Genomic DNA, 14,709 nt, shown 5'->3' on the forward strand with positions numbered 1-14,709 from the left:
GTTCTCTGTCAATATACTGCTGCAACTGTTTTTTAATTATCTTCAGCAATATTTTACTTGCATGTGACATTAATGATATTGTTGATAATTTCCACATTCTGTAGGATCATCTTTCTTTGGAAGAGGTACAAATATAGATCTCTTCCAGTCAGTTGGCCAGGTAGCTGTCTTCCAAATTTCTTGGGATAGCTGAGTGAGTGCCTCCAGCATGGCATCCATTTGTTGAAACATCTCAATGGGTATTCCATCAATTCCTGAAGCCTTGTTTTTCACCAATTCCTTCAGTGCAGCCTTGGCTTCTTCCTGTGTCTTGATCATATGCCACCTCCTGAAATGGATGAACATTGACCAATTCTTTTAAGTACAGTGACTCTGTGTATCCCTTCCATCTTCTTTTGATGTTTCCTGCATCATTCAATATTTTGCCCATAGAATCTTTCAATATTGCAACTTGAGGCTTAATTTTTTTCTTCAGTTCTTTCCGCTTGAGAAATGCTGAATGTATTCTTCCTTTTAGGTTTTCTAACTCCAAGTCTTTGCACATTTCATTATAATAATTGGCTTTATCTTCTCGAGCTGCTCTTTGAAATCTTCTGTTCAGCTCTTTTATCTTGTCATTTATTCCATTTGCTTAAGCTATTCTCCATTCAAGGGCAAGTTTCAGAGTCTCTTCTGACATCCATTTTGGTCTTTTCTTCCTTTCCTATCTTTTTAATGACCTCTTGCTTTCTTCATGGATGATGTTCTTGATGTTACCCCACAATTCCTCTGGTTTGGGGTCATTGGTGTTCAATACATCAAATCTGTTCTTTATATGGTCTCTAAATCCAGGAGGAATATTATCAAGGTCATACTTTGGTTCTCTTGGACTTTTTAAAACTGTCTTCAACTTCAAGTTGAAGTTGCATTTGAGCAGTTGATGGTCTGTTCCACAATCAGCTCCTGACCTTGTTTTGGCTGGAGATACTGAGCTTCTCTATTGCCTCTTGCCACAGATGTGTGATTCTTATGTACTCCAACTGGCAAAGTCCGCACATATAGTTGCCTTTTGTGTTGTTGAAAAAAGGTATTTGTAATGAATAAATCATTGGTCTTGCAAAATTCTGCCATGCGATCTCCAGTGTTATATCTATCACCAAGGCCAAATTTTCCAACTACTTGTGATTCTTCTTTGTTTCCAGCTTTTGTATTACAATCACCAGTAATAATCAACACGTCTCGATTGTGTGTCAGTCAATTTCAGACTGCAGATGTTGGTAAAAATCTTCAGTTTCCTCATCTGTGGCTTTGGTGATTGGTGCATAAATTTGAGTAATAGTAGTATTAACTGGTCTTTGTAGGTGTATGGATAGTATCACTGATAGCATTGTGCTTCAGGATATATCTTGAAATATTCTTTGTGATGATGAATGCCACACCATTCCTCTTCAATTTGTCAATCCCGGCATAGTAGATCATATGGCTGTCTGATTCAGAATAGCCAAAAACAGTCCATTTCAGCTCCCTGATGCCTAGGATATTGATATTTATGTGTTCCATTTCATTTTTGACAACTTGCAATTGTCCTAGATTCATACTTCGTACATTCTGTGTTCTGATTATCAGTGGATGTTTGCAGCTGCTTCTCATTTTGTGTCATGCCATCAGCATGTGGAGGTCCAGAAAGCTTTACTCCATCCATGTCATTAAGGCTGGCTCTACTCTGAGGAGTCATCTCTTCTCCAGTCATATTTTGAGTGCCTTCCGACCTGAAGGGCTCATCTTCTGGCACTATATCAGACAATGTTTCAGGGCTCTTCGTGAAGTTTTCCAGTAATATATCAGACAGTGTTTCTTTGCTATTCTTAAGGTTTTCATGGGTCAGTTCTTTGAGAGGCGGATGACCTCTTTCTTCTTCCGAGTCTGTCCCAGTCTGGAAGCTCCACTGGAACCTGTCCACCGTGGGTGACCCTACTGGCATTTACAACACTGGTGGCATAGCCTCCAGCCTCATAGCAACATGCAAGCCACCACAGGACGACAAACTGACAGACAAGTTCATCTCCCTTAGCTGTTCTACACCCACTCTGCTCACTTCCTGGCCTCCCATAAAGCTGCTCCAAAACAAGCTGTGGCATTGTGGGAAATTGCAGTCAATGTCATGAGACAAAGTGTATGTGAGCTGCTGTATGGAAAGCGAATTTGCTCTGTAAACTTCCACCCAAATCACATCTAGAAAAAAAAAAAATCTGCTCCAAAACACCCCACATCCAGCTTTCCTTCTGGGCCGCCCCCAAAGCTGCTCTAAACCCCACCCTGTGCCCTGCTTACCTCTGCGCCGCCCCCAAAGCTGCTCTAAAAGCCCCTCATGCCCAGCTCCCCTTCAGGGCCACCCTTAAAGCCATGTTTGGCACCATATTATTCCATCTGTAGCCCACACCAAAATGGGTCCCATTTTCTGGTGTTGATGTCTAACAGGGAGAGCCACAGCCTTGGGACCAGAAGACCCCGTGCATGCCCGGACGCTCCTGCAAACCCAGGTAAGTCCATAAACTTCTCTTGGAGCCTTGGATTGTTCATGTGAGAATGGACACAGTGGCCCTTATGTTCCAGGCACCGTGAGGATTAAATGAGGTGGTCTATGTGGGAACATTTAGCCCATGGTAAGGTTGAGGCAGCTGTCCCTTATTTCACTGAGGTGGCCTTTGGGGACCAGCCCACACAAAGGCCTTAGAATCAGCCCTGCCAGACCAGTCCCTGCACTGTTCTGGAAACAAAGTGTGTTCATCTACTGTTCCCATCCCCGTTCTCACCCCCACTCCATCACAATTACCATGGTCTAGGCAGATGGCCACTTCCTCAACTACCAAAATACAAAAGCCAACCCATAGCCATAAAACTGATTCCAACTCATGCCGCATCCAGGTGCTTCAGAGTAGAACTGAGCCCCGTAGGGTTTCCTGGCTGTCTCTCACAGCAGCCAAGTGCCAGACCTTTCTTTCTCAGTCACAGGTCTTCAATCACCATCCTACTGTCTGCTTGCTCTCTTCCAGGGCTTTGCTGACATCTCTTCTTTGCTGACAGTCCCTCTGGATTTGTGGATGCTACAGGTATTTATCTTTTTATTCCTTTATAGTATTTTAAAAGGGTTTTGATATGACACAAAGATAGACACCAGGTCAGTTTTCCATATTGGCCTGGGAGTCTCCTCTCTATGGAAGACTTTCTGGCCTCATGGATGTATCTGGTTGGGTTCTGGTCAACCTGGGTCTGCTCACCCCATCATCACATGAGCCATGCCTGCGGCACTTTCTCTTACAGCAGCAACTCTGAACCCAAGCCAAAGACCAACTCCCTGCTGGTGTAGAATGTGCTACCCATGCCATCAAGTCAATTCCGACTCATAGTGATCATGTAGGACACAGTAGCACGGCCCCACATGGTTTCAAGGCTGCGATCTTTGTGGAAGCACACTATCACAACTTTCACACAGCAGCTGGTCAGTTTGAATCACCAACATTTTGGTTAGCAGCTGAGCACTTAACCACTGTGCCACCAGAGCTCCTTGAAGAATAATGCTAGGCACCCAGTGATAGATCTAGATGATCCAGAGAAGTTGTGAGGGAGAAGGAAATATGGAGAGCTGTGGACTTCCTTTACTGTTATTTATTCTTTGGTGAATCTAGACTGTAAGAAAATGACAGAGTTTCAAGATCATGGGATACTTGGGGTGGAGGCAGAGTATTGCAGTAACCTAATCTTAATTTAACCCCTCACGAGGAGATCTAGAACCTATACAGAATCGGATGCTAAATGGTTAACTTGGGGATGATAATGCTTAATGTGGGCATGCCTCATGCAGAAATTTCTGGTCTTTGGAGGCAGGACCTAATCTCACCCCGGAGGTTTAGCTCTGATTCTCTCCACAGCTTCCCTTCATCTGATTCTCTTGCATGGTGATGTTTTGCAGACCCGCAGCTCCCAAGCACACAGAGATGAGGGGACAGAATGCCACCAAGGTCAGCACCTTCATTCTGGTGGGCTTCCCCACGGCCCCCGGGCTGCAGTATGTGTTCTTCCTCTTCTTCCTGCTCACGTATCTCTTTGTTCTGGTGGAGAACCTGGCCATCATCCTCACTGTCTGGATCAGCACCTCCCTCCATAGGCCCATGTACTACTTTCTGGGCATCATGTCATCCTTGGAGATCTGGTATGTATGTGACATCATCCCCAAGATGCTGGACATCTTCCTCCTTCAGCGGAAGCACATCTCCTTTGTGGGATGCATGACTCAGCTCTACTTCTTCAGCTCCCTGGTGTGCACAGAGTGTGTGCTCCTGGCCTCCATGGCCTATGACCGCTACGTGGCCATCTGCCACCCCCTGCGCTACCACGTCATCATGACCACAGGGCTCTGTGTCCAGCTGGTGGCCTTCTCCTTTGTGAGTGGCTTTACCATCTCTGTGATCAAAGTCTACTTTATCTCCAGTGCAAAGTTCTGTGGCTCCAACATTTTGAACCACTTTTTCTGTGACATTTCCCCCATCCTCAAACTGGCCTGCACGGACTTCTCAACTGCAGAGCTGGTGGACTTCATCCTGGCCTTCATCATCCTGGTGTTCCCACTGGTGGCCACTGTGCTCTCCTATGGACACATCACCTTGGCTGTCCTGCGCATCCCTTCAGCCACTGGCCGTTGGAGGGCCTTCTCCACCTGTGCCTCCCACCTCACTGTGGTCACCATCTTCTACACGGCCTTGCTTTTCATGTATGTCCGGCCTCAGGCTATTGATACACGAAGTTCTAACAAACTTATTTCTGTTTTGTACACTGTCCTCACCCCCATCTTAAACCCCTTGATCTATTGCCTGAGGAACAAAGAATTTAAGGATGCCTTGAAGAAAGCTTTGGGTGGTCCAGCTCCACTGTAGGAGCCCATGTATTGGCATTCAGCTCTTTGTGACCATCAGCTGAGAAGCCTAACCTCCCTGATGAGGATGCTCAACTCGTGGTAATTAAAGGACCCTGCATTTTTGTAGTTCTTCATCATTTTTAAAAGGACTTTCACATCCCTTTTCACCTGCTTCAGCTCAGAGAGATCATTATCACAGATATTATTGTTTTATTATTGTCATGTAATACCATAATCTCCCTTATTTTATACATGAGCAGAGTGTAACTTAGTAAAGTTCAGTAATTCCTCACTTTTAAAATCACCCTTTATTTAAGTAGAGAGCAAAACATAGCAGGTCATCTGAGGTTTTCCAGTCGTCAATAAGTTGCAGTGATTGATGGTACTGAGGTATTGGACCGTGTGGGGAAATGAGATGGGGGGTGTTATTCTCAAGCAAAGGACTGTTTGGAATTGTGAGGACCAGTGAACTCTTTCTTTTAAACCCTCTAGGCATGTTCTCTTCTAATGGTAAGCTGAAGATCAGCCTTTCCTCTTTCCCTAATAAACACCCACTCCCACCCCTACCCACAGTTTTCAAAAATAAGGTTTGTATTACTGTGTGAGGCAACCCGAGTCACCCAGAACATATGCAGAAGCTGAGCCACAGGGACCGGGTCTGTCTGATTCCTTGTTGGATCTTTGCAGCCCAGCATGGTGTGTTATCTGGTGGGCAGTCAACAAACATCTGTTGAATTAAGACCTCAAGGCTCAGGAAAAGTTCCTCTGGAGAGGAAAGAAATCAGGAGCCCTCTCCAGACCCTCGTAGCATTCCCCAGAAGGCCTGCCCCATGGCTTCTCATATCTCGGGGTGCAAAAAAGACTTGGGAGCGACACCTTCGGACCTCTTCCAGCCTCATGAGGATGAGACAGAATCACCATCAATGAGCCCAAGGCTTGTTCCTATGAGGCCGGATGGGCTGCCATCACCCAGCCATTTCACCAACTCTGACGCTAGCTGTCCCTCCTATGTCACTCACTGCTTCTCTGCTGGGTTTGATAATTCGTTGCAATGGCTACACAAAACTCACAGACAATACTCACGATTATGGGGTTTATTAGGGAAGCAATAGGTTACAATTCAGGTTCAGGAAGGCGCTCAGGATACAATTCTTCGATCAGGACAGCCTCCCCTCTGCTATGCCCTCACACACGCCTCTCTGGCCCTTGGCCTCTTGACCTGGCCTCTGCTCCGCTTGGGCAAGTGTTACAGAGCTCTTTTAGCTCTGCTGATAGGTTCACCTATGTGCACCCCACTGTACCAGCAAGCCTCCTGCCTTTCTTGCTCCATAGGCCAGGTAAGCCTGCAGCTCTGTCTTGTGCCTCTTGGGTCCACTGCTGCCATCTCTCTGCCAGGGGTTTTTTGGGGGCCTTCTCTCTGCCTGGGGGGTGTCTCTCTGCCAGAGGAGTCTCTCTCCAAGGAGGTCCAGTGCAGGGATCTGGGGTCCAAGGACACAGTCTGCTTCACCTCCAGCTCTTCTCTCTTGATGGCAGTGAGATCCCCCTTCCTGCCTCTAGGAGGGCTCATTTTAAGCCTGGCAGAGTGACAAAACTTACCACTCCAGATTGGAGTTCTACACACCTTCTTTGCATGGTCCCACCCAGTAATCCAGTGGGAGTCACAAAGACTATGGCTAGAAAAGTCATACCAAGTAATTCAGTGTACCTCACAGGGTAAGTGTGCTGTAGGGTGGGGGGTGCCAGACTCACATGGAGAGATTTGAAGACCATCTCAGACCTCCAAGAACAGTATACGGTGTCTAAATATCTGTACAGAAACTTAGAAAGATAAACAGCTTCTCACGAGAGTGATGAACTCCACAGCTCAAAACCCAGTATACCAGACAATTGGGAACAATGATTAAAAAACTGAAAAGAGATGTCCCTGAAAATGGTAGAGTAGGGAATTCCACTACTCCCAGAGTCATCTGAAAGTTAATCAGAAAGTTTTTGGGTTCCTGACTCCATTCAAAGCTTATAAAAACTAGGATAATACCCAATGAAGAAGAAATAGCTGGATTTTCATAAAAGAATGTGTGGCACCTTCATTCCCTGCTGACCATCCAAGGTGGCACAGGTGATCCACATTCAACTACTAACCTAACCACCCCTCATCTGTCACTTAGTTGTCCTCTTGTGGCCTGAGTGCTGCTGTGGGCTGGAAGCTATGCCACCGGCATTTCAAACACCAGTGGGGCCACACGTTGTGGCCAGGAGCTCCCAGATTAAGCCCCACTAGGAAGAAGGCCCCGGTGATCTGGTTATGGGAAAACTGGTTAGTAAACAATATAATGGACAGCAGTGGATTGTTGTCTGATTTCGTGCTGGAAGATGAGCCCCTTGGGTTGGAAAAAGCTGCCCCCTCAAAGTAGAAATCTTAATGATGTACACAGAGTAAAGCTTTCAGGACCTTCATTTGCTGATGTGGTACAACTCAAGATGAGAAGAAATGGCAGCAAGAATCCATTAATAATAAACATGAACTATACATAGTATGAATGTAGGAAAATTGGAAGTTGTGAAAAATGAAATGGAATGCATAAAGATTGATATCCCAGGCACTAGTGAGCTGAAATGGACCAGTTTGGGGCATTCTGAATCAGACAACCATATGATCTACTATGCTGGGAATGACAAGTTGAAGAGGAATGGCATGACATTCATCATCACAAAGAATGTTTCAAGATCTATCGTGAAGTACAATGCTGTCAGTGATAGGATAATACCCATATGCCTACAAGAAAGACCACTTAATATGACTATTATTCAAATTTATGCACCAACCATTAATTCCAAAAATGAAGAAATTGAAGATTTTTACCAACTTCTGCAGTCTGAAATTGATTAAACATGCAGTCAAAATGCATTGATAATTACTTGTGTTTGGAATGGGAAAATTGGAAATGAAGAAGCATTGGTCATTAGAAAATATGTCTTGGAATAGAAACAACACCAGAGATTGTATGATAGAAGTTTGAGAGACCAAGGACTTATTCATTGTAAATAACTTTCTTGGGTGGCATGTGGACCTTGCCCAATGTGATACACAGGAATGAAATAAAATTAAACCAGGAAAGTTGATGGAGAAGCTCAGTATCATCACCATCAATTGCTCATAAGCAAGTTCAAGTTGAAGCTGAAGCAAATGAAAACAAGTCCACGAAAGCCAAAGTACGACTTTGAGTATTTCACACTTGAATTTAGAGACCATTTCAGGAATAGATCTGATGTACTGACCACCAAAGACTAGGTGAGTTGAGGGATGACATCAAGCACATCATACATGAAGAAAGCAAAAGGTCACTAAAAAGGCAGCAAAGACAGAAAATGTATGCCAGAAGAGACTCTGAAACGTACTCTTGAATGGAGAGCAGCTAAAGCAAAAGGAATATGTGATGAAGCAAAAGAGCCGAACAGAAGATTCAAAGGGTGTGGTAGTTATGTTTGTGTGTCAGCTTGGCTGGGCCTGGTTGAGGGCTGGGCAGTTGGTGGAAGTTATTCTCCATGATGAGACTGGCAATCAACTCCATGCTGGGATCTACCACAAGCAGCTGAGTAGCTGTTTTGGGTATGCAGTCTTCTTCCCACATATAAGAAGCAGCTTTGGGAACAGTCTCTAGCTTATGGCACTCATGGACCCTGCATGTAGCTGTGTCGTTGTTCAACAGCCTGCCATGCTCTGCCAACCTTGGCACTTAAATGGACTTAAGTTAATGGCCTGCTGTGTGGTTTGGTAACATTGGGACTGTGCCATTTTATTTGTTGACCTTGGGCCTGTCAGCCTCAGCAGCCAGTAGCTGCCTGAGTGAAGAGATGCCTCTAGCTTCAGTGGGCCAGGAGCAAGAGGCAGAGCTGAAGTCCAAGTTTGAGAGGCTTTCACACAGCCCCTAGAGCCTGGCACTTTGAACTCAGACTTAAAGCCATCAAATTGTAAGAATAAACTCCTGTTTATTAAAGCCATCCCATTTGTGGTATATTCTTGTCAGAGTGGCACTAGGTAACCAAAACAAAGGGTGACATGAGAAGACTAAGAAAAATATTATGATGAAATATGCAAGGACCTGGAGTTAGAAACTGAAAGGGCAGAGCACACTCAGCATTTCCCAAGCTTCGAGAACTGAAGAAAAAATCAACCTCAAGTCACAGTATTGCAGGGTCCTATGGCAAAATATTGAACAACACAAGAAACATCAAAAGAAGATGCAAGGACAACATGAAGTCACTGTTCCAAAAAGAACTGATCAATGTTCAACCATTTCAGGAGGTAGCATATGATCAAGAAGTGATGGTATTGAAGGATGAAGTCCAAGCCACAGTGTCAAAAAGCATGTTGAGGACTAAGGTGCACCTGACTTAAGCCGTGGTATTTCCAACTGCCTCATATGCATGTCAAAGCCGGACATTGAGTAAGGAAGACTGAAGAAGAATTGATGCCTTTGAACTATGGTTTTCATTAAGAAAAATAAAGATACCAGGGACTACCAGAAGAAGGAAGTCTATCCTGGAAGAAGTACAGCCCGAATGCTCCTTACAAGTGAGGATGGTGAGATTTGGCCTCATGTACTTTGGACATATTATCAAGAGTGACCAGTCCCTGGAGAAGGGCATCATGCTTGGTAGAGGGTCAGAGAAAAAGAGGAAGACCCTCAAACAGATGGCTCAACACAGCAGTTGCAACGACGGTCTCAACCATGGCAATGATGGTGAGGATGAAGCAGGATCGGGCGGTGTTTCACTCTGCAGCACATAGGGTCTCTGTGAGCGGAAATGACTCAACGACACCCAACAACAACAACACCTAACCTGAAGGCTGACAATTCAAACCCACCAACGAGATCATGGAGGAATGACCTGGCAATAGGTTTCCATAAAGACTGCAGCCAAGGAAACTCTGTGGGACACACTTGGCAATGTCACGGGTGAATTCCTCCTCTCAGATGTTTCACAGCCATGTTGCTCCTGGCACATTGCCCACCCACCTCCATCTCCCCATGGTGCCCAGAGCCCATGTGCCCATGTGCCCATGGAAACTGGAAAGTGAGGACTGAGCCTTCTAAAGACCATGGTGGAAAGTTCCCTCCATGTTTCCATGTGTAGCTGTTTGTCCATGTCCCACTCACCACCTGGTCCTCTCGTCAGACCATACGGCCCTCCATCATTTGGAGGACAGGCACAAGGCTCAGGAATGAGCATTCTGTGCTGCTCAGCAGCCAGGGATCCCAGGCAATGCTTTCAGCTGACAGTTACTGGGCTAGGGGCTGCCCACAGAACTCCTGAGAACTGGCCTTCCTCCTCACACAGCTGGGACAGACAGTGGTAGCTCTCATGGGAAACCCCATCTCCTCCATTGACCCTTCCCTGGTCACATCTAATTGAGTCATTCATCCATCTATCCATCCATGTATCCTCTTTTCCATTCCTCTATCTCTATCTATCTATCTATCTATTCATCTACCCACCCACCTTCTTTCCATCCATCCATCCAATCATCCTTCTATCCATCTAGTCATCCATTCAAGCACCTACTATGCACCATGAAAATACCACAGACTGCCAAAAGAAGCTCTGATGGCATAGTGCCTAAGGCACTTGACTGCTAACCAGAAGGCTGGCAACTCAAATCCACCAGCCACTCCTCAGAAGGAAGGTTGGGCAATCTACTTCTGTAGTGATACTGCCTCGGAAACCCAAGGAGGGGTTGCTATGAGTTGGGTCCGACTCGACGGCATATAACAACAACAACAACAGTCAAAAGAACAAATAAATCTGTCCTGGAAGGAGTACAGCTGGAATTCTCATTAAAAGTGAAAATGGCCAGATTGCATCTCACCTACTTTGGTCATGTTGTCAGAAGGAACCAGTCCCTGGAGAAGGATATCATGCTGGGAAAAGTAGAGAGTTAGTGAAAAACGGGAAGACCCTCAATGAGAAGGATGGACACAGTGGCTGCGATGACGGGCTCCAGCACGGCAAGGACTGTGAGGCTGGTGCAGGTCCGGGCAGTGGTTCGTTCTGTTGAACATTGGGATGTTATGAGTTGGAGCTGACTTGAGGGTACTAACAACAATAACACCAACAACTATGTACCGGGTAGTAATCTAGGCACTTGAGGAACAAATAGGACCAAAGCAATTAAAAAATTTCAGGCCTCCTGGAGCATATATCCTCTTAGGGGAGAGAGGAGAGACACAGAATAGGAAACAAAACATGGCATGACACTCAGGGATCCGTGGTGAGGAGGACAAGTGCAGTAGGCAGGGGGGCCAAAAAGTGGCCCCTAAAGATGTGTCCACGTCCTGTCCCCTGAGCCCACTGAGGCAGCCTGAGGTGGAAACAGGCTCTTTGCAGATGCGATGAAGTGAAGGATCCTGAGATGAGGATGTCATCCTTGATCTTGTGGGTGAACCCATCCCATGAGAAGTGACCTTACAGGAGACACGGGAGATTTGAAACAGAGAGAAGAGGAGAAGGCCATGTGCAGACACAGGCAGAGGTTGGAGTGATGTGGCCACAGGCCGAGGAAAGCCTGGGGCCACCAGAAGCCTGAAGAGATGAGGAAGGATCCTCGCCCAGAGCCTTCACAGAGAGCGAGGCCATGCCGTTGCCCTGAACTCAGATGCCCAGCCTCCATGCCTGTGAGGGATACATTGCTGTGGTTTAAAGCCAGTTTGTCAGTTTGTTAAGGCAGCTCTAGGAAGGTGACAGAGTGGAATATGGGGTACAGACTATGGGATTCACGGATAGTGGAGGCATGGAACTGGAAGATGGGAGGGAGGAGACGTGCAGACATCTGGAGAGGAGCATCCCAAAGGGTGGGCAGAGGAGCACTGAGGGACAGTGGGATTAGGATTGGGAAAGCAGGGCAGAGCCAGGAGAGTAGCGACCAGACAGGAAGCCGAGGCCAGCTTGTGAGTGTCCGGGCCACAGCTAGTCCTCTGCACTGAGTGGGGGGAGGGGCCCTGTGGAGACCTCCTGCCAGCATCTGACAGGGTCCCTGATGGCTGTGTACATGGTAGGTGATGGGACACCCTTTGCTTGGTGTTGGCTTCAACAACTCCCAGCCTCATCATCAACCCCTCTTTCCCACCCTCATCCTGCTGATGGAGGGACGTGTCCTGCACAGGTGTGGTCTGGCTCTCAGCACAGGTACTTGCTGACCACAGTGACCAGGGACAGGGACTCCATGAGCCTGTGCAGAAGGCAGCTGTTGGTATGGCAAGTGACAGACCCAAACCAGGGCCTTGGGCTCCGGGGACTGGGGCCTCCATGCCCAAGGGGCTGGGCAGGACCCAGAGGCTCTAAAGGTGGCTGCCCTGCTAATTGGCACTGTGGGCAGCAGCCTCTCACTTGGATAATTGGACCCTGGAGTCTCCACACTCAATCGAAAAAGCCATGCCTGTCCCTTGCCAGCTCCTCCCCACTTCTCACAAGCTTGTTGGAGCTGCCTCTGGTCCCCAGGGCCAGGCAGGGGCCATAGGACAAGGGAGGAGCGGTCCCACACTCCTGTGGCGAGCTGTAGCCCTTCACAAGGAGGGCTCCCGACCTCAGGAAGAACCGAGAGCCCGTCCCTGGCTGACTGTCCTGCTGGGCTTCTCCAGCGCATTGCAGACGTACATTGTGGTGAGCTGAACCTATGCATGTGTATGCGCACGTGTGTGTGTGTGTGTGTGTGTGACTGACAGACCCCACTGCACATACCCTCCCCAAGTTTGGGCAGGGGCTTTAAGGTACTCTTCTGCCCCTCACCAGCACTCAGTCCAGTGGTCCATAGTACCCCCAGGTTGGCCTCACATCCATGGACACCATGCTGGTCCTAGTTTCCAACATTGCGCCCACCCGCAGCGGGAGCCTCCATGTACCCGGCAGAGCAGATCACAGACACCTAGGTCCACCACTGTCTCTGCATCCCAGCCGGCTCCATAGGGTCAGAAAAGTTGTCCCAGCAGGTGGCTGCAGGCAAAGACCAGGGCAGCGGGGACCATACACCCAACTCACGGACCCCTAAACACACATCCTCTCGGTACAGGAACCTTCACTGTTCTCTGTCCGACTTCCTTAGAGACTGAGTTTGAACTTGCTGTCTGGGCAAACGCTTGCTCTGTGCTACACCCTGGACAACTCTGTGGACGGTTAGAGGCTCCTGAGCTTCTGCACCCACACTCAGGTGAGCTCTCAGTCTGTGCCCAAGAGCACCTGAACAACACAACTCCTGAAGACAAGGTGGGACCCTGCATCTGATCCCGGGACACAACACGTATCTGAGTGGGAGAAATGGTGGCAGCCACACACAGTCTGCAGTGTGGTCAACAGTAATGGACCAGTGTGACCCTCTTAGGTCTGACAAGTGGGTCCCAGCCATAGCAGATGTCACCTCAGGGGAAGCTGGCTGAAGGGGACACAGGAACGCACTACACCACCATCTGTTCCACTGTGTGACATTCTCTCCAAGTGAAAAATTATTGCAAAACAGAAAGTTTCTTTAACAAAAAAATACCGCTGTCCAAAGTTCTGATGAAGGGCAGCAGGCTTGGGGGACCCCTGGAGTCACAAATAAACAAGATTTTATGATCAGCAACCAGTCGAGTGAGTGAGGAGCCTCCTCCCTAATGACCACTTTGCTGTGAGCTGCTGTCCAACCAGCCCCGACTCATGGAGACCCACGGGTTACAGGCTGGAACTGATTGATGCATTGGGGTTTCTCTGCCCAAAGAATCTTGTGAATCTGGGGCGGGGGTGGGGGCTCTGCTGCTTGGTGGGAGGAGGAGCATGAACCCTGGGGTCCACTAGAAAAGCCAACACCTACCTTCCAAGGGGCCCCGGAGCCCTAGTCCTTATGCACTGTGTCCTGTCGTGACCCGCTCAGCTGGGCAGAAGATCACCCTCATGACACCCCTGATGGAGACCTTTAATGGGAGGGGACGATGACCTCTTTCCTTTGGAGGAGAAGTGAGGCTTCACTCACCCTACAGGAAATCGTATGTTCTAGAAATAGACTAAGGACAGCCATGTCTTCCTGAGTGCAAAACTGGACCCTGAGGCAACTCCTTTCCAGCCATTTCTTGTGTGTGTGTGCATGTGTGTGTGTGATGTAGGAGCAGCTGGGTCACACAGAGCCAGAGACACTTGGATGGATCAGGTTCACTTACGGTGGTTTCTCAGACCAGAGTGACTTATCCTCTAGAGAAGGTCATGGATCTGGTCCCAGTCAACACCCAACTCAGCATCTCCATGGAGACGTTCCCATGACAGGCACGCCCCATCACAGGTGGAGCACGAGACTTGCCATCTCTGGAAGTTTAGGGAGGAGAGTTAATGACTCTTCATCATGATTGAGATGGTGGGGTGGGGGACGAGGGTGCTGGCAAAGGCTGCACAATGCAGGGCTTGCTTCTGCTGGCTTACTTTTTAAATAAGGCTCCAAATCCAAACAGGAGAGCTGATGAAGTAATCCTGGTTCTCAAACGCCTCTTCTGAAGAGGCCACGCAAACAGCGTCTGTCCTTAAGTCCATACACTTAGTTCTCTGCACACCTTCTCTACTTGCTCCCACCTCCCACCTCTGTCTAAATCCAAGCACACAGGACGTTTTAACTTTAAAACTTAGGATCTAAATCTGTGATTGTTCTGTCTTGCTGCTCCAGGAAGCCAACAATCTGGTCTTGGGAAACAGGACCTAATCTCGCCCTGGAGGGTTAGCTCTGATTCTCTCCCCAGCTGCCCTTCATCTGATTCTCTTGCATGGTGATGTTTTGCAGACCCACAGCTCCCAAGAACACAGAG

The 14,709-nt window shown here is 47.7% G+C and overlaps 1 protein-coding gene across 1 annotated transcript; it reads left to right on the forward strand.

Moving 5' to 3' along the window:
- Positions 1-3,974: 3,974 nt before the first annotated feature.
- Positions 3,975-4,910, forward strand: LOC103197577 (olfactory receptor 6B3). Its single transcript, XM_007941496.2, has one exon. The coding sequence runs from the start codon at positions 3,975-3,977 to the stop codon at positions 4,908-4,910; it is 936 nt and encodes a 311-aa protein (XP_007939687.2).
- The last annotated feature ends 9,799 nt before the right edge of the window (positions 4,911-14,709 follow it).

The sequence above is a fragment of the Orycteropus afer genome, unplaced genomic scaffold, assembly GCF_000298275.1.
Source record: "Orycteropus afer afer isolate SDZICR_OR568_19922 unplaced genomic scaffold, OryAfe1.0 scaffold00006, whole genome shotgun sequence".
Classification (NCBI taxonomy): Eukaryota; Metazoa; Chordata; class Mammalia; order Tubulidentata; family Orycteropodidae; genus Orycteropus; species Orycteropus afer.